This window comes from Tachysurus vachellii, chromosome 16 (genome assembly GCF_030014155.1).
Source record: "Tachysurus vachellii isolate PV-2020 chromosome 16, HZAU_Pvac_v1, whole genome shotgun sequence".
Taxonomy (NCBI): domain Eukaryota; kingdom Metazoa; phylum Chordata; class Actinopteri; order Siluriformes; family Bagridae; genus Tachysurus; species Tachysurus vachellii.
This window is the reverse complement of record NC_083475.1, coordinates 1,972,237-1,994,245: the sequence shown is the minus strand read 5'-3', so window position 1 is coordinate 1,994,245 and position 22,009 is coordinate 1,972,237. Positions and strand designations below refer to the sequence as shown.

The following is a 22,009-nucleotide window of genomic DNA, read 5'->3' as shown; positions in this document are numbered from 1 at the left end:
TAAATCATCAAACATCTGTATGACTTGCCAGTGACATCCTTGACTCAAGCTACAGTACGACTTGACTTGACTTGCTTGACATATAGCAGTGACTTGACTTGACTTTACTTGAATCTCACAAAAAATGACTCAGACTTGCTTGAGACTTGAAGGTTAAGACTTGAGACTTACTTGTGACTTGCACGTGTGACTTACTCCCACCTCTGATTTTAACTATGACCAAGTATGACATGCAGTAAAATGCTTTTTATGAAATGCATTATTTTCCATTTTGCAAATTGAAAAATGGAAAATAAAATAAAAATAACTTATATTATTGCTGAATTCCTGTATAAAAACTACTAAAAGTTAAAAAATCTAAAAATAACCACTAGATATCATTCTGTGTAGGGTCTCTTTAGGTTGTTACTCCCTTCTGGGAGTTTTTTTGGTTATAAAATAAAACAAAAATAGTTAGAAGAAAAACCTTAACACCTAAATGGTGATATTAGGGTAAACATACCTATTACAGTAAGCTCACCAAATCTCCTTCAAGATATTCTGTTGAGTTCAAGTCACATGTTTCATTGGGAAAAGTTATGTTAAAATAAAATATTAATCTCTCAGACAATAATATGTAACTTTATTTCAAAAGAATAAAGTATTTAAATGAAGATACAATTCATTACATTCAAAAAGGCTGGATGTCCTTAATGGGTACATTTCTGTTCCCTTTAAGCACACACCTATTAAAATTAAGATCACAACACATTATAGTAAAAAAAACCTTGCTTATTTTAAACCTTTTGAGGTTTGTTAAAGTTTTATTTGGAGGTGCAAATTGTCAATAGTAAAAACTAAATCACTGCAGTCAAGCCACAGGCTAATAAAATTGATCAATTATTCAGTCAATCAATTATTCAGATCAATTATTCAGTCATAGTGAAGTGCCAAACATATTGCATCACAGATTAATAATAAATTAACCCTATTAAAGTAATAAAACATAAAATCTGCTCTGCCCAATAACCATAAAAACAAGCTTAATTATAAAGGCCTATTAAGTAACCTGTTATGTAGATTTATTTATATTCTATTAGTCACTTGTAGAGATTCTCAATTACTTGGTAGTTTTTCACGTAGAAGGATCCTGCACCTTCTAGTTCTGCCTCACACAGGCAGGGTATCTTCAGTTTTCTCTATCACAGGCAGGGTTGCTGCCCTCTGAAGCACATGCCTGCATGGGAATTATGTCTTTTGCAGAACTGGCAACATATATGTCTTTTATGTTGAGAGTTGGATCCACGGATTGTTTCCACATTCAACACAATCTGGGACATGGAAGCTGTTACGAACCCCCACTTTCAATAATGCTCGTAGAGGAGGGGGCAAGTAACATAAAAGGACACGCGAGTCAAAAAGGACAGTTTTTTAATTATTTAGCTGCACTCACGCATCACGGGCAACTAGGAATTATCACATAAAACATACCCCAAACACATACACAAAAACAAAAGAAGAATACAAATGAACCCAGAAAAGGACACACAGCGTATCAGCTATGGCTGGGCAACAAGACGCACACACGAAGCTCAGTTCAACACCACCGGTCGTCAGCACAAATCTGACGGCCAAGAGCTTCCCCTCAAGTGTGTACCGCTCTCACAGAGAGCTAAAGACTGGTAGTCGCAGTGGCCTGGCGACAGGAGTTCGTACCCGGAGGGAGACCTTAGCACTCTTATTAGCCTTACAACATTTTAATGTTTAAAGGCTAATAAGAGTGCTAAGGTCTCCTTCTCAATGGTTGAGTAGTTACGCTGATGACAATTGAACTTAGAAGAAAAATAGGATACGGGATGAGCTATTCCATCAGCACCCTCTTGCAGGAGAACAGCTCCTGCTCCGACATCACTGGCACCCACCTCCAGCTGGAACACCCGATATACATCCGGAGCAGAGAGGACTGGAGCACTGCAAAGAAGAGACTTTGCAGACAAAAATGCCTGTTGACAGTCATTAGTCCAACAGAAATCAACCTTAGGACTTGAGTTAAAGGAGCAACAACACTCGAAAAGTTCTTGCAAAAACACCGGTAGTATCCAACCATTCCAAGAAATCTACGCAGCTCTCGCCTCGTAGTGGGTGCCGGATACTCAAGAACCGCTGCCACTTTCACATCTAATGGCCGAACCTGCCCGTTTCCGACCTGTTTTCCCAACCCGACCTGTTTTACCTGTTTGACCGAAGCTTTAGCAAATTCGCACTTTTTTAAATTTAATGTAAGAGATGCAGTAGATAAACGATGAAATACATTGTGCAAAATTGACAAGTGTTCAGCCCAGGTAGACGAATAGATCTACGTCATCCAGATAGACGTTACAATTCGAAACGTTACCCAAAACCATGGACATCAAACGCTGAAACGTCGCCGGTGCATTTCGCAGGCCAAACACCATCCGTGTATACTGGAGAAAAGAATCTGGGGTGACAAACGCAGAGATCTCGGAGGCACGCTCAGTTAAAGGCACCTGCCAATAACCTTTTAGTAGATCTAATTTTGTAATATATTTTGCCACACCAAGATTATCGATACAATCATCGATACGCGGCAACGGAAAAGCATCAGGCACAGTGACGGAATTAACCTTTCTAAAATCTGTGCAAAAACGAAAGGTTCCATCAGGTTTTGGCACCAAGATACATGGCGAGCTCCAACTGCTGGTACTTGGAACCGCAAATCCATTTTGCAGAAGATACGTCACCTCACGTTTCATTTCTTCCCGTTTTCTTACCGGACAACGATATGCATGTTGTTTAATGGGTAATGCACCACCGACATTTATATCATGCGCAATGACATTAGTACCCGGAGGGACATCATTAAATAAGTTTGGAAATCTATCCAACAATTTCTTAATGTCCTGCTGGTGTTCACTGGGCAAATAAGACAGTTGAGTGGGAAGAGTTAACAATACTTTAGAGTATTTCAAATTTTCACTCCTTACAACCTCCATGGATACCTCCAAACCATCATCCACATCATCTGTAGGCAGAGTTAGAGCAAGCAATGAAACACGCTCCCTTGACTCAGTCACTGGCTCACGCGAGGAAACAGTGATCTCGCCTTAATCAGAACGGCACAAATATGGCTTCAACATATTTATATGACATAGGCGGGTTTTTCGCCGCCGTTCAGGAGTATGGATCACATAATCCGTCTCACTGACCTTGCTTTTAATCACATAAGGACCAGAGAACCGCGCTGCACAAGCCGATCCAGGATTGGGAAGTAATACTAAAACTTTTTCTCCTTGTAGAAAGTTACGGGCAACTGCCTTCTGATCAAAACAACGTTTCATTTTCTTTTGTGACCAAACAAGAGCTTCTTTAGCTGCAGTACAGGCTGTGCGTAAACGTTCACGAATACGAGAGACGATATCAAGTACATTAGTCTTTTCAGAAGGACCTGTACAGAGAAACTCTTCTTTTAACATTTTCAAAGGCCCACGAACATTATGTCCAAACACTAATTCAGAAGGGCTGAATCCCAACGAATCTTGTCGCGCCTCGCGCACCGCAAATAAAACAAAGGGAACTCCCTCTTCCCAATCGTTCCCAGTCTCTAGGCAATACTTCTGCAGACTTGATTTCAATGTCTGATGCCAACGTTCAAGGGCCCCCTGAGATTCAGGATGGTAGGCACTCGACACCACGTGAGACACTCCTAGAGCTTTTAAAACATTACGGAAAACACGAGATAAAAAATTGGTCCCCTGATCTGTTTGGACAATCTTTGGGAGGCCAAAAGTCATGAAGAATTTCATAAGGGCTTTTGTCACAGATTTAGCAGTTATACTTCTTAAGGGAATAGCTTCTGGGAACCGGGTAGCCACGCACATAATAGTCAATAAATATTGACACCCAGACCTAGCACGAGGAAGTGGACCCACACAATCTACCAAAACACGCTCAAATGGCTTTCCTACAGCAGGGATAGGACAGAGAGGAGCAGGTGGCACCACCTGGTTAGGCTTCCCCCCGACCTGGCAGATGTGGCATGTTTTACAGTATTTAGAGACATCATATTTTAAACCTGGCCAGAAAAAATGTTGGAGCACTCGATTATAGGTTTTATTAACTCCGAGGTGTCCAGACCAAGGATGATCATGAGCCAAACGAAGTACATGTTGTCGAAATTGTGAGGGAAGCACAATTTCATGCACCACATTCCAATCATCTACCTGCTCAGCATTAAGCATACTGCTCCATTTGCGCATCAGCACTTCGTCACACCAACAAAACTGTTGGTTACGCGGTGACAGTAGATTCCCGGCACTCGCACGACATTTTTGTAAGGTCGCATCATTTTTCTGTGCATCAATCAGGACTTCACGAGAAATTGACGCATCAGAAAGGAAGTCAGAGCAAACTTGTGAACTCGGCATTATTTTAACAGCATGCAAAGATTCTGGAAAGGCATCATTTCCTAGAATACCTGAGAAGACAGTCTCACTAAGATTAACTTTCTCCGGTACGTCACGTTTTGCTTGTGCTTGTGTTGTCATCAGCACTTATAGAAAAAACATCATTTCAGCCAGCACATCAGATTGCATCTCTTTGCTCAGAGCAGCAGTTACCTTTACAACCGGCATGACTTTACCACCAGCAATATCATTTCCCATTATAAAGTCAATACCTTTCACAGGTAGCAAAGGGCGAACTGCGACTTCAAAACATCCAGATGCTAATTCAGAAGTTATCCATATACGATGGAGAGGAACGGTTACGAACCCCATCTCAATGCCCTGCACAATCGTACTGGTTTCTCAAGCAGAACTCCCAGAAAAATCTAAAATGTTTGACAGTATGAAGGACTGAGACCCTCCAGTGTCACGTAAAATTCGCACTGGTTTGCGATCTTCTACACCATGTATAGACACAAATCCGTCAAACACAAAAGGCTGGAAACAGGGATCAAGAGTAGAAGTAGATGAAGAGATAGTTTTTACTAAAACAGTACCTCGAGGTTGAACAGGCAAAGAATCTTGTCGCTCATGTTTTCGTTTCAAGCTATGATCCATACACATTCAACCATCACATGTTCCATTTTGTGACAATAACTACACTCTTTACGAGCCTTTGGACTACTAGGAACCCATTTGCTTTTAACATCTGAAACAATCTCATGTGGTGCTGTACCTCCAAAATCACTTGAACGCTTATAAAACACTGTTTTATGCATCAGAGCATATTCGTCTGCTAATACAGCAGCTTGCTGCACCGTACTGACTTTTTGTTCATTTAAATACAAAGCCGTGCGCTCTGGAACACAGTTCTTAAATTCCTCAATCAGTATCAGCTCTCACAGAGAAGTATAATCCGTAACCTTACACGCTTTAATCCAGCGGTCAAACAACATTGCTTTCTCACAAGCAGACTCAACGAAAGTTTGAGACGCAGAATTTTTCATGGAACGGAAACACTGTCGGTAATGTTCAGGTACCAATTCATACGCCCTCAGAATCGCAGTTTTCACAGCATCATATTGAACGCTCTCTTCCAATGAAAGAGATGCACACACATCTTGTGCTTTACCGGTTAATTTACACTGTAACATCAAGGCCCAAACTTCAGTTGGCCACTTCAGAGCACTCGCAATGCGTTCAAAAGCTTGAAAATAAGCCTCAACTTCTCTCTCACGGAAAGGCGGGACGATTGCAATATTTTTAGCCACGTCAAAATGTAGGGATGACTCAACTACAGACTCAGATACATGACCTGATGGAACAGAGTGACTGGAGACAACATTAGGATTGGATGGACCAGCAGCCGCCTCAGAACGCTCATTCCAACTAATAGATGTTTTAGGAATCGTTGGCTTAGAGAGATCCTGTGCAGCCTGCAACTCCACCTGCCGAAGCCGCACTTTTGCATCAGCATCAATCGATACATTTCAATCTGACGTTTTAAATCATCTTGTCTCACCTGAGCCCTATCCTGAGTCTCTAATTGTAGACGAGCTAAACGAACTTTTAAACGCATATCCGCCCGAATTTCAGGCGAAGCCCCGGAAGAAAGAGAACTTGGGTCAAATTTAGGCATGGAGAATGGTGGACCTACCGCTGCACTAACAGTCACGGGAGTCGACTGATCACCAACCGGAACTTGTGAAGAAGGACTTCCTGCAGCAGATATCACGGGACCAGCTGCTTCCACTTAAACTGTCTCCGTAGGAGGAAGAACCCCTTTATCAATCAAAGCCGACATAATACAAGATTTTATTTCCGCTTTACGCTGTGTTTTAAAAATAGAAATCTCGTAATGCTGAGTGACCAGAAACAAATCATTTTTCCGACACCCCTCTAACGACTCAACACTAGGCTGATCTATGAATATGTTTAGGTCGAAAGTTGCCATTTCTAAAAAAAAAAAAAAAAAAAATGGTGAGGAAGCAAAATAAGCAAAAACCCACACACACACACTCCGGTCCTACCTGCCTAACCGGAAGCCTAACTATAGCCTATCTCTAGTCTTCGGAGGGTACCGATTAAGAGCTTACTCTCTCCCCCGGAATACCTCCTAACAAAATAAACTAAAATAATAAAGAAAACAACAAACAGTAAACCGTAGCCAAAACTGGCGCTAAGCACAGTCCTGTTGGCTTACTATAACTCACCGGAGAATGTGTAGGACAAACTCAATGCACTCCGCACCAATCAATGTGGATTACAAACAACTAAACCCTCGGGAAACAATTATCCCGGACGAGCCCCCATTTATGTTACGAACCCCCACTTTCAATAATGCTCGTAGAGGAGGGGGCAAGTAACATAAAAGGACACGCGAGTCAAAAAGGACAGTTTTGTCGGTTTATTATTTAGCTGCACTCACGCATCACGGGCAACTAGGAATTATCACATAAAACACACCCCAAACACATACACAAAAACAAAAGAAGAATACAAATGAACCCAGAAAAGGACACACAGCGTATCAGCTATGGCTGGGCAACAAGTCGCACACACGAAGCTCAGTTCAACACCACCGGTCGTTAGCACAAATCTGACGGCCAAAAAGAGCTTCCCCTCAAGTGTGTACCGCTCTCACAGAGAGCTAAAGACTGGTAGTCGCAGTGGCCTGGCGACAGGAGTTCTTCCCCCCGGGTACGACGTCGGCCCCCCTTTTATCCCCACCCGGCGCGTCAATCAGAAATGGGCCGCAGGTGTGCAGGGGCGGAGCTTACCCTAAAAAAAAAAGAAAGACCCAGTCAATAGAATGGAAACACACATCAATAATCATAAATCAAGGCTTAGGCCGTAACAAAGCTAAATGTAAAATACACAGTCATTGTGAGTGTGTGTGTGAGAGAGTCTCACTCTTTATCTTGTGTGAAACTTCACATGAACATGTTCACATGATCCACAGGTTATACAACAGAATTACTGTTATCATCAACTCCTGTTTACAACACTTATTCACTGGATAATACGAGGTGAACATTGAGTTCAACCATTTTAACTCTCCAACATTTCTAGTGCAATAACCAACTCACTCACTGTGCTACATGAACAAAGAATTTCTTTTAATTAAATCTATGAAGCCATTTTTTTAAGGATAAAGATATAAAAATTCATGTAATAATTTAATTGCACATTTGTTTGTGTGTTTTCTAGGAGTGTGATCCATTCCATCAGAAGAGATCAGACTCTTCAGGACTCAGCTGTGTGTTTGTGTAAACTTTACTAATATTTAAAGATGGAGACTCCTGATCTGGACACAGATAATGTTTCTACACCATCAAACAACTGGTAATCTACAACATCCTTGTGTTCTAGTCATTAAATATTCACATCTAAACTCTATTACAGTATATAACTATACCAGTGTTGTATAAAGTACTAGAAAGCAATATTTGAGTAAAAGTACAAGTATCGTACTAGAAAAAGACTTTGGTAGAAGTGAAAGTTGCCTTTTAGAATATTACTCATGTAAAAGTCTTCAAGCATCTGATATATACTGTACTTAAGTATCAAAAGTAATTTTCTGATATTTAATGTACTTAGGTATTTGAAGTAAAAGTAAAAAGTAAAATTTCAGTGATTTTCGGTAGACATAAGAGCAGGGGCGGTTCTAGGATTTCATCTTTAGAGTGTTTTAGCCCTCAGTGAGAATTTAAAACAAGAAGAGTTTTATATTATATATTATATGACTACATAGTAAGCCAAAAGTTATGGTATTATTAAAAGGCAAAAGTGGACACCAAAATTTTATGCATGATGTAATGATGCCAGTCTTGAATCAAATCAGTTCATGTACAGTATGTGTGCATTCTCTACAAACAGTGTGTCCAATGAATGCAGTCATTAATAAACTAATATTCACAAAACAAAGACCAAATCAATAAATGTTATTTTTATTTAGTATTGAATTGGATTGTTTGCATTAATATTTTGTTTGTGCTACAACACTGGTAATAAGAATAGTGACATTTCACTGCTTTTGGTTGCCGTCTTAGCAGCTTTCAGCCAATTAACGTTATAGATAAATGCCTTCAGCTCTGACTTGCGCGTCCCTGTGCTTCTCTGTAGAGCGTGCGGCAATCTAGGAGCAGTGATTCGCCAAACCTCCCTTATTGCAGTCGCACACATTTCTTCAGATTTTATTTTGTAGTAATGAGTAACGAAGATGCTTAGTGGAAATATAACGGAGTAAAAGTGTACATTTTATCTAGGAAATGTAGTGGAGTAAAAGTGAAAGTTGACATAAATTTAAATAGCGAAGTAAAGTACAGATACGTGACATTTCTACTTAAGTACGGTAACAAAGTTTTTGTACACCGTTACATTACAACACTGAACTATACACATCTAACAGTCACTAATTCACAGTAAAAATATTTTGTTTAATGTAAATAAAGAGTGTATATAAATGACTAAAGGACTGTGTATAATGTTGTACAGTAAACTCCAGAGAAAGAGATCAGAATTACCAACACACAGCTGTATCTCCATGAAGAGTGAGGGATCTATGCATCGTCCTCTGACCTTTAAAGATAGAGTCTTATCACTTCTACACAGGTAACATCTCCTCACTGTTAATGTCACTGCTAAAGTCACATTTAAGGAGAAATATACTGTAAGTAAAATAAAGAGTGTATATAAATGACTAAAGGACTGTGTATAATGTTGTACAGTAAACTCCAGAGAAAGAGATCAGAATCACCAACACACAGCTGTATCTCCATGAAGAGTGAAGGGTCTATGCATCATCCTCTGAACTTTAAAGATGGAGACTCATCACTTCTACACAGGTAACGTCTCCTCACTGTTAATGTCACTGCTAAAGTCACACTTAAAGGGAAATTTAACTACATAAACAGGATGACAAACTAAATACTAAAACTCTGATTAATATCTATAATGAAGCCTGTGTCTAAATTCAGTAATTATATTCTTAATATTGAAGTCTATTTTTTCCTGAAATTATTATTATTCATTTTTTTCTTGAAAAGCGAGCTCATTGTATCTTTTAAAATAAATGGCACTTAGTTTGATGTGTTGTTTTTTAATGCAGTGAAATTCATGTTTGTAAGTATACCTTAAGTGTCCAAATACTTTTTTGGTCTACTATATGTTTGGTCATTTCAGGCTAGACAACCGCTTAGCATTATTTACCCAGTGGTAGGATACCAAGCCATAAGAACCTTCTAGAGTTGCACCAGAATTCAATCAGGAAATCTACAGAGCCATTGTGTGATTACTGTAAGACATGAACAGGGATGTTTAATACACTCAGTGTTACATTTTATTTACACAGTCATTAGCTGCAGTTTTGATAGTTATGATATTTATATTATACTATAAAGTTTTAGTGATAATACAATACTTTCAGTTACACACAGAAATGCATGTAGTGTTAATTTAAGTCTGGCTGTAAATGTAGTGTAAATATTCAACACTAATTTTAAAATTGATATCAAGCTCCTAAAATGGGTAAAAGTGTTGTTGAAATTGCACACACTACTTAGGTTGTTCATAATATATTTTTGTAAAAGGACAATTCATTTAATATAAAGATTTTTTATAATTTACTTATTCTTTGCACTAATATAAAGAAAAAAAGGACTTATTGTTAATTCTACAGTATGCAATTTTGCTATGGGTTTACTGGTCTGGCCCCCTTGAGATCAGATTAAGCTGAATGCGGCCCCCAGACCAAAATGAGTTTGACACCCCTGATCAAGGATAAATTACGGATATGTTTTTGTTTTAAACTCTAGGGAGAGAGATCACCATTGGTTGGTGTTGTGTCCATGAAGAGTGTTGTGTTTATGGTGATTGTACACACCAATACTGTATATGGACACAGGCACTGACTGATTTTTTTTCTTAGATCATGTACTGGGCATTAAAGCACAGACTTAATACTTTAATCTGAGACTTAATTCTGAGACAGAGAAAAGCACTGAATGAAGTCATACAGAAAGATCATGAAAGTGTCTGCAGATGTTTAGATTTATGGCATTTGGCAGACGCCCGTATCCAGAGTGTCTAACATTTAGATCTCATTTTATACAACTCCCTGCCTTGCTCAGGGGCCCTGTAGTAGCAGACCTGGGATTCAAACTCAAAACCTTCTGATAAATAGTCCAGGACCTAGACCACTAGGCTACAAATGTCTTTTTATTATTGAATAAATCCTGTTTTAATGAAACACAAGTTGCTGCCTCAGAGTTCCAGGGTCCCCAGTGTCTGTATTTATAGAGTTTTACATGTTGTCTCCTTCTCCATGTAGGTTTCCTTCAGGTTCTCTAGTTTCCTCCCACCTCTCAAACAAGTACCAGTAGGTGGACTGGTGAAGATTAATTGCCCCTATGTGTGATGGACTGGTGTCACATTCAGGCTGTAGTGTTATACTGGTTATAGTTAGGGATTTTATACCTGTGAACCTTTCTGACATGATAACTTATAAACTGTATCTGTGTTTGTATCTGTTTAGAACACATTAACTGTTCATTCAGAGTGATGGATTCAGACACATCCTAACAGACACACAGAAAAACCCTAGAATAACTAGAGTTAATATAGGACCAGAGATTTTTCTGCAGTTCCATAATGTTCCATAGTCATGGGGTATTAAATACAGAGAAAACTACTACTACTGTTGTGTGAACTGATGAAATGATCAACTACAATTCACATTCACAGTTTACTACAGAAGACAGGAAACAGAACAGAAATGAAGATCACAGATACAGGGTAAGATCAAAACCAACATGACTGACACTGACACACTGATATTATAAACCTGATGTCTGACCCCATCTTCCTGCTTCTCCATATCACAGGCACAACCCAGAATCTTCTGCTTTAAATGAATTCCAGAAAAAGTTCAAATTAAATCTGATGAAGAAGTTTCAGTGTTTGAATGGAGTGATGATAAACCTGGGAACCCAAACACTCCTGAATGAGATCTACACAGAGCTCTACATCACAGAGGGAGACAGTGGAGAAGTCAATAATGAACATGAGGTGAGACAGATCGAGGCAGCATCCAGGAGAAGAACAACAGAGGAAACACCAATCAAATGCAATGACATCTTTAAGCCTTTATCTGAACAAGACAAACCCATCAGAACTGTGCTGACAAAGGGAGTCGCTGGCATCGGAAAAACAGTCTCTGTGCAGAAGTTCATTCTGGACTGGGCTGAAGGGAAAGTAAATCAGGACGTCCACCTCATATTTCCACTTCCTTTCAGAGAGCTGAACTTGATGAAGGACCAGAAACTGAGTCTGATGGAGCTCCTTCATGTCTTTTTTAAGGAAACAAAAGAAACAGAAATGTTCAGTTTGGAAAAGGTTCTGTTCATTTTTGACGGATTGGACGAGTGTCGTTTTCCTCTAGATTTCCAGAACACAGTGAGAGTGTGTGATGTAACTGAATCAGCATCAGTGCCTGTGCTGCTGATAAACCTGATCAAAGGGAATCTGCTTCCCTCTGCTCTCATCTGGATCACCTCCAGACCTGCAGCAGCTGAACAAATCCCCTCTGAGTGTGTGGATCGAGTCACAGAGGTACGAGGGTTCACTGACCCACAGAAGGAGGAGTATTTCAGGAAGAGGATCAGTGATCAGATCCTGGCCAATAATATCATCACACACTTGAAGTCATTAAGAAGCCTCTACATCATGTGTCACATCCCAGTCTTCTGCTGGATTTCAGCCACTGTTCTAGAGAGAATGTTGTGTGAAGCAAAGAGTAGAAAGATCCCCAAGACTCTGACTCAAATGTACACACACTTCCTCATCATTCAGACAAACATCATAAGAGAAAAATACTCAAAGAAGCTGGAGAGTGATGAAGAAATGCTTCTTAAACTGGGACAACTGGCTTTTCAGCAGCTGAAGAAAGGGAACCTGATCTTCTATGATGAAGACCTGAGAGAGTGTGGTATTGATGTGAGAGAAGCAGCAGTGTACTCAGGTGTGTGTACTCAGATCTTCAGAGAGGAGTTTGGGCTTCACCAGAGTAAAGTGTACTGCTTTGTTCATCTGAGCATTCAGGAGCATCTCGCAGCTCTGTATGTGCATCTGACCTTCATGAAGGAGAAGAGAAATGTTCTTAAACAGAATCAAGATTCTAACCGGTTGATGAAAGAAAATACAATCTCAGATGTACATGAGAGTGCTGTATTTCAGGCTTTAAAAAGTCAGACTGGACATCTGGATCTTTTCCTTCGCTTTCTTCTGGGTCTCTCACTGGAGTCCAATCATAAACTCTTACATGTTTTAGTAACACAGACAGGAAGTAGCTCACAGAGCATAAAGGAAACCATTCAGTACATTAGAAAGAAGATCAGTAAAGATCTTCCTACAGAGAAATCCATCAATCTGTTCCACTGTCTGAATGAACTGGGTGATAATTCTCTAGTGGAGGAAATCCAACACTACCTGAAATCTGGAAAACAAAGTGAACTTTCTTCTTCACAGTGGTCTGCTCTGGTGTTTATGTTACTGACATCAGCACAGGAGCTGGATGAGTTTGACCTGAGTAAATATTTCAGTACAGATAAGATAACAGAAACTGTTGTTCTGAAGATGATGCCTGTGATTGAAGCATCCAGTAAAGCAATGTAAGTAAATCTGATAGAGAGAATGAAAAATTCTAATCCCCAAAAGATTTTCTTTATTATTAGGTTTTATTTGTGAGGTGGAAATGGTCTTTCATAGAAAGCTGACTTTGCAAAGAAACATTCATTCATTCATTCATTTTCTACCGCTTATCCGAACTACCTCGGGTCACGGGGAGCCTGTGCCTATCTCAGGCGTCATCGGGCATCAAGGCAGGATACACACTGGACGGAGTGCCAACCCATCGCAGGGCACACACACACTCTCATTCACTCACGCAATCACACACTACGGACAATTTTCCAGAGATGCCAATCAACCTACCATGCATGTTTTTGGACCGGGGGAGGTTTTTACCCGGAGGAAACCCCCGAGGCACGGGGAGAACATGCATAGAGGAAACATTTTTATAATAATAATAATAATAATAATAATAATAATAATAATAATAATAATAATAGTTAGATATAGTTATTATTATTATTATTATTATTATTATTATTATTATTATAAAAATGGTTCCAGAACAAGAATAGTTAATACCCCTTTTCCACCAAAAAGAACCTGGTGCTGGTTCAGAGCTAGCACTGGTGCTGGTTCAAAGTTGGTTCCACTGGCGATCCTTCTAAGAACCGGTTTGCCTTTCCATCGGTCTTCTGAGTCTGACGTCACTGTATAGGTGTCACGTTACACAGCAACGTTAGCGCAGCAGCGGCAAACACAAACACAACATCAACAATGGTGGATGTTGCTTTACTGTTAATGCTCATGGCTTTGTGAACCTACATTGGCATGCAAACATGGCAAATCCAACGTGTACATGCAGCTCCATGTAATCTGTATAAACGGAGGTTGTAATCGAGAAAGTACATAACATTATTTTATCATTAACAAATAAAAAAGGTAGCCTTGGCATGAAGCTAACTACTATCATGTGTGCTGATAATTGATTATATTGCGGTAAAGTAAAAGTGTATAAAACATTAGTATACTTAAGGTACATTACCAAAGGCGCTAACAGTAGCCCCGCCCCCAGCCCCTAACACAAGCGGTTCTTAAGTCTAGACCAGCAATGTTTTGGTGCTACTTAAGAACCACATTTTTCTAACTGTTGTTTGTTCAGTACCTGACTGAAGGAGGCATAAGGTTGGTAGGACTCTCATTTGGGTTCAGATTTATTGTTGCGATGTCTTTATAATTCATTTTGATTTTATACAATAGACGGCGTGAACTCTCTAAATTGATTAAATTGGTTTATACAGCGTGCTAATGTTATGTCTCCTTTATAATAACGACAGAATACATAACGGTGATAATTTAAATATTTCATCTTTGTTAAAAGGAATTATTGAGCACTTGTCAGAGATAGTATTTGAGTTGAATATATTATTTGATATTGGTCAATATTTTATGTGTGGAAGTGGCTCTCTTTTTTTTTAGCTCTTACGGTGTGTTCACTGAGTTAAATGAGCTTTACAACATTAAAGAATTAAAAACATTATTCAGTCGGGATGCTACACCATGAACCCTGAGTTTTTAGAAGTTGATAAAACTAAAAAAATATCCCCCATCACTTCAGCATGACCTGCTCTATGCTCAATATTTTACTGTGGAATTCTTTAATAATTCCTGTTCAAAATCACAATATCTGGCAATATTATTGTATCTCAATATAAAGTGAACTGATTCAGTTTGATCAACTACTAATTTGAAATATCTATTTTATCATGGATTAAATGTGCCTCCTGGCAAAAAATGTAAATAGCAAATATTAAACATTTCCACAATAAAATTTCTTGAGCATTATAGTGACCATAGAATAGGCCATTATGAAATGATCTGTGATCAACTAACAATTAAACTGTCCAATCAAAAATCAATCAAATTTGGAAATGAATCAAAATGTCAATTATATTGAAACATAGACAGTAAGTTTGAAGAGCTATTACTTCAAAATCCTACAGATTCAAATTCAGATTCTGGTTAAATGAAATAGACAGAAATATCTACTTTGAATGAAAATTACTTCTGAATTCCAGAGCAGAATTATTTGATCTTTATTGTAAGCATATAGTTGGTCATTATGAGTGATCTGAGTGAGTTTTATCAACTAACACTTTTAAATTTGTAAAAGATTTTGTGATTTTGAGGGATTATTAAAAAAATCCCACTGTAAAATTGGTTGAACTTTATTTTCTCTATACATTAGGTCATGCTCAAATGATGTAAAATGGTTTATCAACTAACAATTAGGACGGTATATTTTATAATGGATTTTAAAAATTGATGTACTTCATTTTTAATATGAAATGATTATTAAAACTTTAAGGTTTTATTCTCATTCTAAATATTATGGATTGATTTGTATTTGTTTTGTCACGCATTTATTATTTTGTTTTGTAGTAATTTATTGTTCTGTGCAGTAGGAGCTCACGGACGCTCGCTTTCCATTTTCATCACTATTACTGCTAAGTATCTAAAGGCTGCACCCATAAAATATATGTGTGGCTAGTTCTTTCAGAAACCATGATTAACTACAGTAAGATCTGCTCCTTTACCTAAGAAAAACTGTTCATAAAAATTGTGACTAAACAAATGTTTTCATCCTGGGGCCAATGCAGTGTGGATAAGATAGGAATGATGTGTTCATATTTTCTGGTTCTAGTTAGCACTCTAGGTACTGCATTAAGGATTAACTGGAGCTTGTTTATGCTCCTACTGGAACATCCAGACTTTACCCATTTAATGACATCAACATGTAGATGTCGACTGCAGTGTCACTTTAACCATATTGTCTAACTGGTGTTTGTACTTTCAGTATTTATAAAAATGAGAAGGTTCAGTGACAGCTTTGAGGACGTGTTTGATCATTTGCAGTAGTGTGAGTTCATTATGTTTTATTTTATTTCCTTTAGTATCAGCTGCGATTCACTTGGAATAAAAAGTTGGTCATCTCTGGACTCAGCGCTCAGATCAGAAACCTCCAATCTGAGAGAACTTCATCTGACTGTGAAAACACTGGATCTGTCCTATAATAATCTAGGAGACTCAGGAGTGAAGATTCTCTCTGCTGGACTGGAGAATCCTCACTGTAAATTGGAGACACTGAGGTAAGTTCATCTCTCTGAGTGTCACAATAACTCACTAAAAGCAGCAGTTATATACAGTGTTGTTTTTCACCTGAAATGGTCTGTAACATTACAACATTCAGAACAAATAGATTAGTCATTAGGTTATAATTTCTCTTCAGAATCACTTACAAATTAAACAAACAAACAAACAAACAAACAAACAAATAAATAAATAAATAAATAAATAAATAAATAAATAAATAAATAAATAAATAAGAGAAAAATTCACAAAATCCTGAGTTATTATTTTTAATGCCAGCAAAACTTTTGCAGCTCAAGAAAAACTTAATATCAATAATAATAAATAATATAATAAAATAATATCACTGGTGCAGCTCCAGGGTCCTGGTCCCTCCCATTTGGAGTCCTGGTCCACCTACATAAGCTCTGTTATAATGTTAGAATTATTAATAAACCCCAGTTGTCACTCACTAGGAGCTGCTGCTTTAAGAAGCTTCATTGAGTGACGTTGCTCAGTAACATTTCTGTGTGGTTTGTAGTCGTGTAACAGACTAGTTTAATAAAGAGTTTATCTTCTCTGAAACAGACACCACACTGTGTCTTTACCCCTGAAACTCCTACACTGTAATCAAAGGATATAATAAGATGAAATGTGTTTCAGTTTGTGTTTACACTGGAGAACAGTGTCAGAGTGGAGATTGGACTCATCTGATAGCTGAAGAACAGAACTGCAGTTGGTTTAGGAGTACATGGGGCAACACTAACAGAAAGTCAACCCCAATTAAAACACTGAATGAATTTATTTAATGTAATATGATGTGGTGGTGGTTCATTCTGACTATTCTGTTAAAATCATCTCTTAAATAAAATCATTTTAAATATCACCAAACTAAATAATAATCAGACAAATGAAAAGAAATCTCACCTAAAACAATGTGTGATTTATCAGTTATTTTAAAACAACATTTTATCTAATGCCATTAGTTAGATTTTCCTTCATGATTTAACATCACAGACTATATGTTTGTAATGTTTTCAGTGTTAATTATACTTTATATAATAAAAATCTGTTGATGAAGAGTGTCTCTCTATAGGTTGTGTAAGTGTCGTATCTCAGATGAAGACTGTGCTGCTCTGACTTCAGCTCTGAGATCAAACCCCTCACACCTGAGATACCTGGATCTGTCTGATAATAATCTAGGAGACTCAGGAGTGAAGAATCTCTCTGCTGTACTGGAGAATCCTCACTGTAAACTGGAGACACTGAGGTAAGATCATCTCACTGAGAGTCACATGACCTGCTCCTCAGTAAGACACATTCTCTAATAGTGAGACTGAAGCAGAAGTTTTAGGTTCATCATCAATGTCCTGAGGAGGAAGATTGTTTCTTTTCACTGCACACTGATGATTTCTCACAGACTCTGATGTGACTGCAATGTGTCTGAAATTACTGTGAAATGTACTAAAACATTGGAACTAATCACACAAACTGGAGCTGGGACACAAACTAAATGTACTGTGTGAGCTGCAGGGTTTAAAAGCAGCACTGACATGGAAATGATGGAAATAAATAGAACTTGGAGACTAAAATTACACAAAAGGCTCTGATCAGCTCACACTTTCAGAATATAGAATTTATGCATTTACCCTCCATCAGGGGGGCAGAAGGGCTGCATGATGAAGGTTAAAATGATCAAGAGTCAGTTATCTGTCAGCTATCAGCTTTTTTATTTCAATTATTTTCACTTATGATTTCTTACAGTCAAATCAGTAAAACTTTTTATAAATAGAACAGAAATAAAGAAGTTATCTGTATTATAATATAAGAACATGTAAAATTCTGTTCTGTGTACAAGTGGGTCTGTTTTACACTCTAACTGTTATAATAAAATTAAATTGTAATAAGACTCCACTGTAGAAAATGGAATGATTCAGAGGTGAATGAACTAAACCTACACTATACATGTCAGTATTTGTACTATACATTTGTGTTGTCAAGGTTTTTGTTAGAAACACAAGTCTATCAACATGATCCAGCTTTAGTGAGGACCACAAGAGAGTAACAATATTCCCCCAGTACTAAAAGCCCTCTCTGAAGGGGAACCTACACCTGACCTAAATGATATTAAAAACTGGAGACTGCTGAGTTTGTTATTCAGAGATTATAAATTACTCTCCAAGGTTTTGGCCAACAGACTGAGTGAAGTCTTAGAACAAGTCATCCATCGTGATCAGACAGATTGTGTCACAGGAAGATGAATTTTTATAATATTTCTGTTATCTGGGATATTTTAGATATCAGTAAGAGTCTTAACCAGATTTTGCTCTAGTGTCAGTAGACCTAGAAAAGACTTTTGACCGAGTCAAACACAACTATTTATGAATGTGTTCACAGCATTTAGTTTTAGTCCTGATTTTGTTTCCATGATAAATGTTAAAATGATGTTAAAATGATGTTAAAAGTCTACTGAAAGTTAATGGTGACTTATGTGGTTCCTTATAAAGTTTATAGAGGTGTTAGACAAGGTTTTGTCTGCTGTGTTATATACTTTAGTAATAGAAACACTTTTAAACAAGTTAAGAACAGATTTGTACTGATTATATATTCTGAAGTTCACAAACCTGTTTATCAGCTGATGATGATGATGAGGAGGAGGAGGAGGAGGAGGAGGAGGAGGATGTTTTAATTAGTGATCAGAGGGAGGTTTATTGTTGGAAATATTAAAAGAGTTTAAAAACATCTCTGCTATAACTGATATAAATGTAAATCCATGGATGTCCATATTGTTTACAGAGTTAAACTGTTTCATGCCTTTCTGCAGTGTAATAGATGAACATTTATTGTGTTATAGTCTATTTGATGTGAGGAAACATTCTCACTAGAAATCTTTATTTGTGGTTTGGTTCTGTTTCTGTCAAAATTATTTATTGAATATATCTGACAATATTTTAGTAATTGTAATAAAGTGATTTAAAACCTGGTGATGAAGACTGTGTCATTGTGTCTCTCTACAGGATGTGGTATTGTGGTGTCTCAGATGAAGGCTGTGCTGCTCTGACTTCATCTCTGAGATCAAACCCCTCACACCTGAGAGAACTGGATCTGAACTATAATAATCTAGGAGACTCAGGAGTGAAGAGTCTCTCTGCTGTGCTGGAGAATCCTCTCTGTAAACTGGAGACACTGAGGTAAGATCATATATTAAAACATTAATAATAAATTGTGGTCTAATCTTCATCCAGGTCGTAATAATAGATAAACACATTCTGTATAAATAAAACACAGTCACAGTTGTTCTTGTCAATACTGAATAAACCATTTACACTTTCACAGTCTGGGTTTAAAAAATACACCAATGAACTAACAACTTCTCCAAAAACTAATTAGAGTCTGACCCTGTTTTAGGTTTGATTACTGACAGTCTGATCTTCTCAAGAAAGATCTGTTCATGTGAACTCGGATTTAAACAGAGATTTTGTTGAGATGTGAAGCAGAGAAAAGTTACAGAAAACATTTACATTTATATTTTATTTCCCACTCACACAACCATACACAGTACGACACGTAGTGAAATTTTTTTAATCTGTCTGTGATTTAAACATAAAATAAAATAGACTAATAAAAAAGAAAATATAATAAAAATAGAATAGATGTAACAAATAGAAATGTAAGAATCAGTTTAATGGAGTGGAAAAATAAATCTGAATATGGATCAGTGGCAGAACAATGTGAGTGTTTTAATAAAGTTCAGATGTGTTAAATACTGCAATATATGAAATATGTTATGTGTAAAATAAAATCTGGCTGATGTATCAGTGTTGTGTATGAAAGTCCATAAAAAGTCCAAGTTCTAGTCTTATGTGTTGTCCTGGTCTCTAAAGTGTGTGTTAGTCCACAATAATACACACTGTCTACAGTCAGGGTCGACACTCGAGCCCCAGTAAAATGTTCCTGATAAATCAGTGTCTGATGATGTAGACTACAGTAGGTATGTCTGAAAATAGGCATTGTTTTCATCAAACATTAATATTTACCTCATTATTTAAAACCCCCATGCCCTGCCCCCTCACTCTACTCCTTTTTTCACTTTTCTCTGTAGAAATCTCTACTTGCAGTCAGATGATAATTAATAATCCCACATTGTATCTGAGGACTGAGGAGATGTAACTACCAGACTAACACTTATCACTGTGTTAATGTGTAGTATGTGAATGTGGATTTAGATGAATGAGGACTTCCTGTTTTACAGATCTGGGGTCTCATTTATACAGGGAGTGCAGAATTATTAGGCAAATGAGTATTTTGACCACATCATCCTCTTTATGCATGTTGTCTTACTCCAAGCTGTATAGGCTCGAAAGCCTACAACCAATTAAGCATATTAGGTGATGTGCATCTCTGTAATGAGAAGGGGTGTGGTCTAATGACATCTACACCCTATATCAGGTGTGCATAATTATTAGGCAACTTCCTTTCCTTTGGCAAAATGGGTCAAAAGAAGGACTTGACAGGCTCCGAAAAGTCAAAAATAGTGAGATATCTTGCAGAGGGATGCAGCACTCTTAAAATTGCCAAGCTTCTGAAGCGTGATCATCGAACAATCAAGCGTTTCATTCAAAATAGTCAACAGGGTCGCAAGAAGCGTGTGGAAAAACCAAGGCGCAAAATAACTGCCCATGAACTGAGAAAAGTCAAGCGTGCAGCTGCCAAGATGCCACTTGCCACCAGTTTTGCCATATTTCAGAGCTGCAACATCACTGGAGTGCCCAAAAGCACAAGGTGTGCAATACTCAGAGACATGGCCAAGGTAAGAAAGGCTGAAAAACGACCACCACTGAACAAGACACACAAGCTGAAACGTCAAGACTGGGCCAAGAAATATCTGAAGACTGATTTTTCTAAGGTTTTATGGACTGATGAAATGAGAGTGAGTCTTGATGGGCCAGATGGATGGGCTCGTGGCTGGATCGGTAAAGGGCAGAGAGCTCCAGTCCGACTGAGACGCCAGCAAGGTGGAGGTGGAGTACTGGTTTGGGCTGGTATCATCAAAGATGAGCTTGTGGGGCCTTTTCGGGTTGAGGATGGGGTCAAGCTCAACTCCCAGTCCTACTGCCAGTTTCTGGAAGACACCTTCTTCAAGCAGTGGTACAGGAAGAAGTCTGCATCCTTCAAGAAAAACATGATTTTCATGCAGGACAATGCTCCATCACACGCGTCCAAGTACTCCACAGCGTGGCTGGCAAGAAAGGGTCTAAAAGAAGAAAAACTAATGACATGGCCTCCTTGTTCACCTGATCTGAACCCCATAGAGAACCTGTGGTCCATCATCAAATGTGAGATTTACAAGGAGGGAAAACAGTACACCTCTCTGAAGAGTGTCTGGGAGGCTGTGGTTGCTGCTGCACGCAATGTTGACGGTGAACAGATCAAAACACTGACAGAATCCATGGATGGCAGGCTTTTGAGTGTCCTTGCAAAGAAAGGTGGCTATATTGGTCACTGATTTGTTTTTGTTTTGTTTTTGAATGTCAGAAATGTATATTAGTGAATGTTGAGATGTAATATTGGTTTCACTGGTGAAAATAAATAATTGAAATGGGTATATATTTGTTTTTTGTTAAGTTGCCTAATAATTATGCACAGTAATAGTCACCTGCACACACAGATATCCTCCTAAAATAGCTAAAACTACAAACAAACTAAAAACTACTTCCAAAAATATTCAGTTTTGCTATTAATGAGTTTTTTGGGTTCATTGAGAACATGGTTGTTGTTCAATAATAAAATTAATCCTCAAAAATACAACT

General features: G+C 38.0%; 1 protein-coding gene across 1 annotated transcript in view; it reads left to right on the top strand.

Annotated features, from left to right (window-relative positions):
- The window catches only part of LOC132858837 (NACHT, LRR and PYD domains-containing protein 12-like), a 379,445-nt gene that overhangs the window by 6,045 nt on the left and 351,391 nt on the right, over positions 1 to 22,009 (top strand). The window contains exons 2-8 of the mRNA XM_060889353.1: positions 7,653 to 7,787; positions 9,173 to 9,289; positions 11,187 to 11,237; positions 11,327 to 13,111; positions 16,025 to 16,219; positions 17,296 to 17,469; positions 19,217 to 19,390. Of these exons, the coding sequence (XP_060745336.1) occupies positions 7,735 to 7,787; positions 9,173 to 9,289; positions 11,187 to 11,237; positions 11,327 to 13,111; positions 16,025 to 16,219; positions 17,296 to 17,469; positions 19,217 to 19,390 (2,549 nt within the window). The 5' untranslated portion in view covers positions 7,653 to 7,734. The remainder of the gene's footprint in view (positions 1 to 7,652; positions 7,788 to 9,172; positions 9,290 to 11,186; positions 11,238 to 11,326; positions 13,112 to 16,024; positions 16,220 to 17,295; positions 17,470 to 19,216; positions 19,391 to 22,009) is intronic.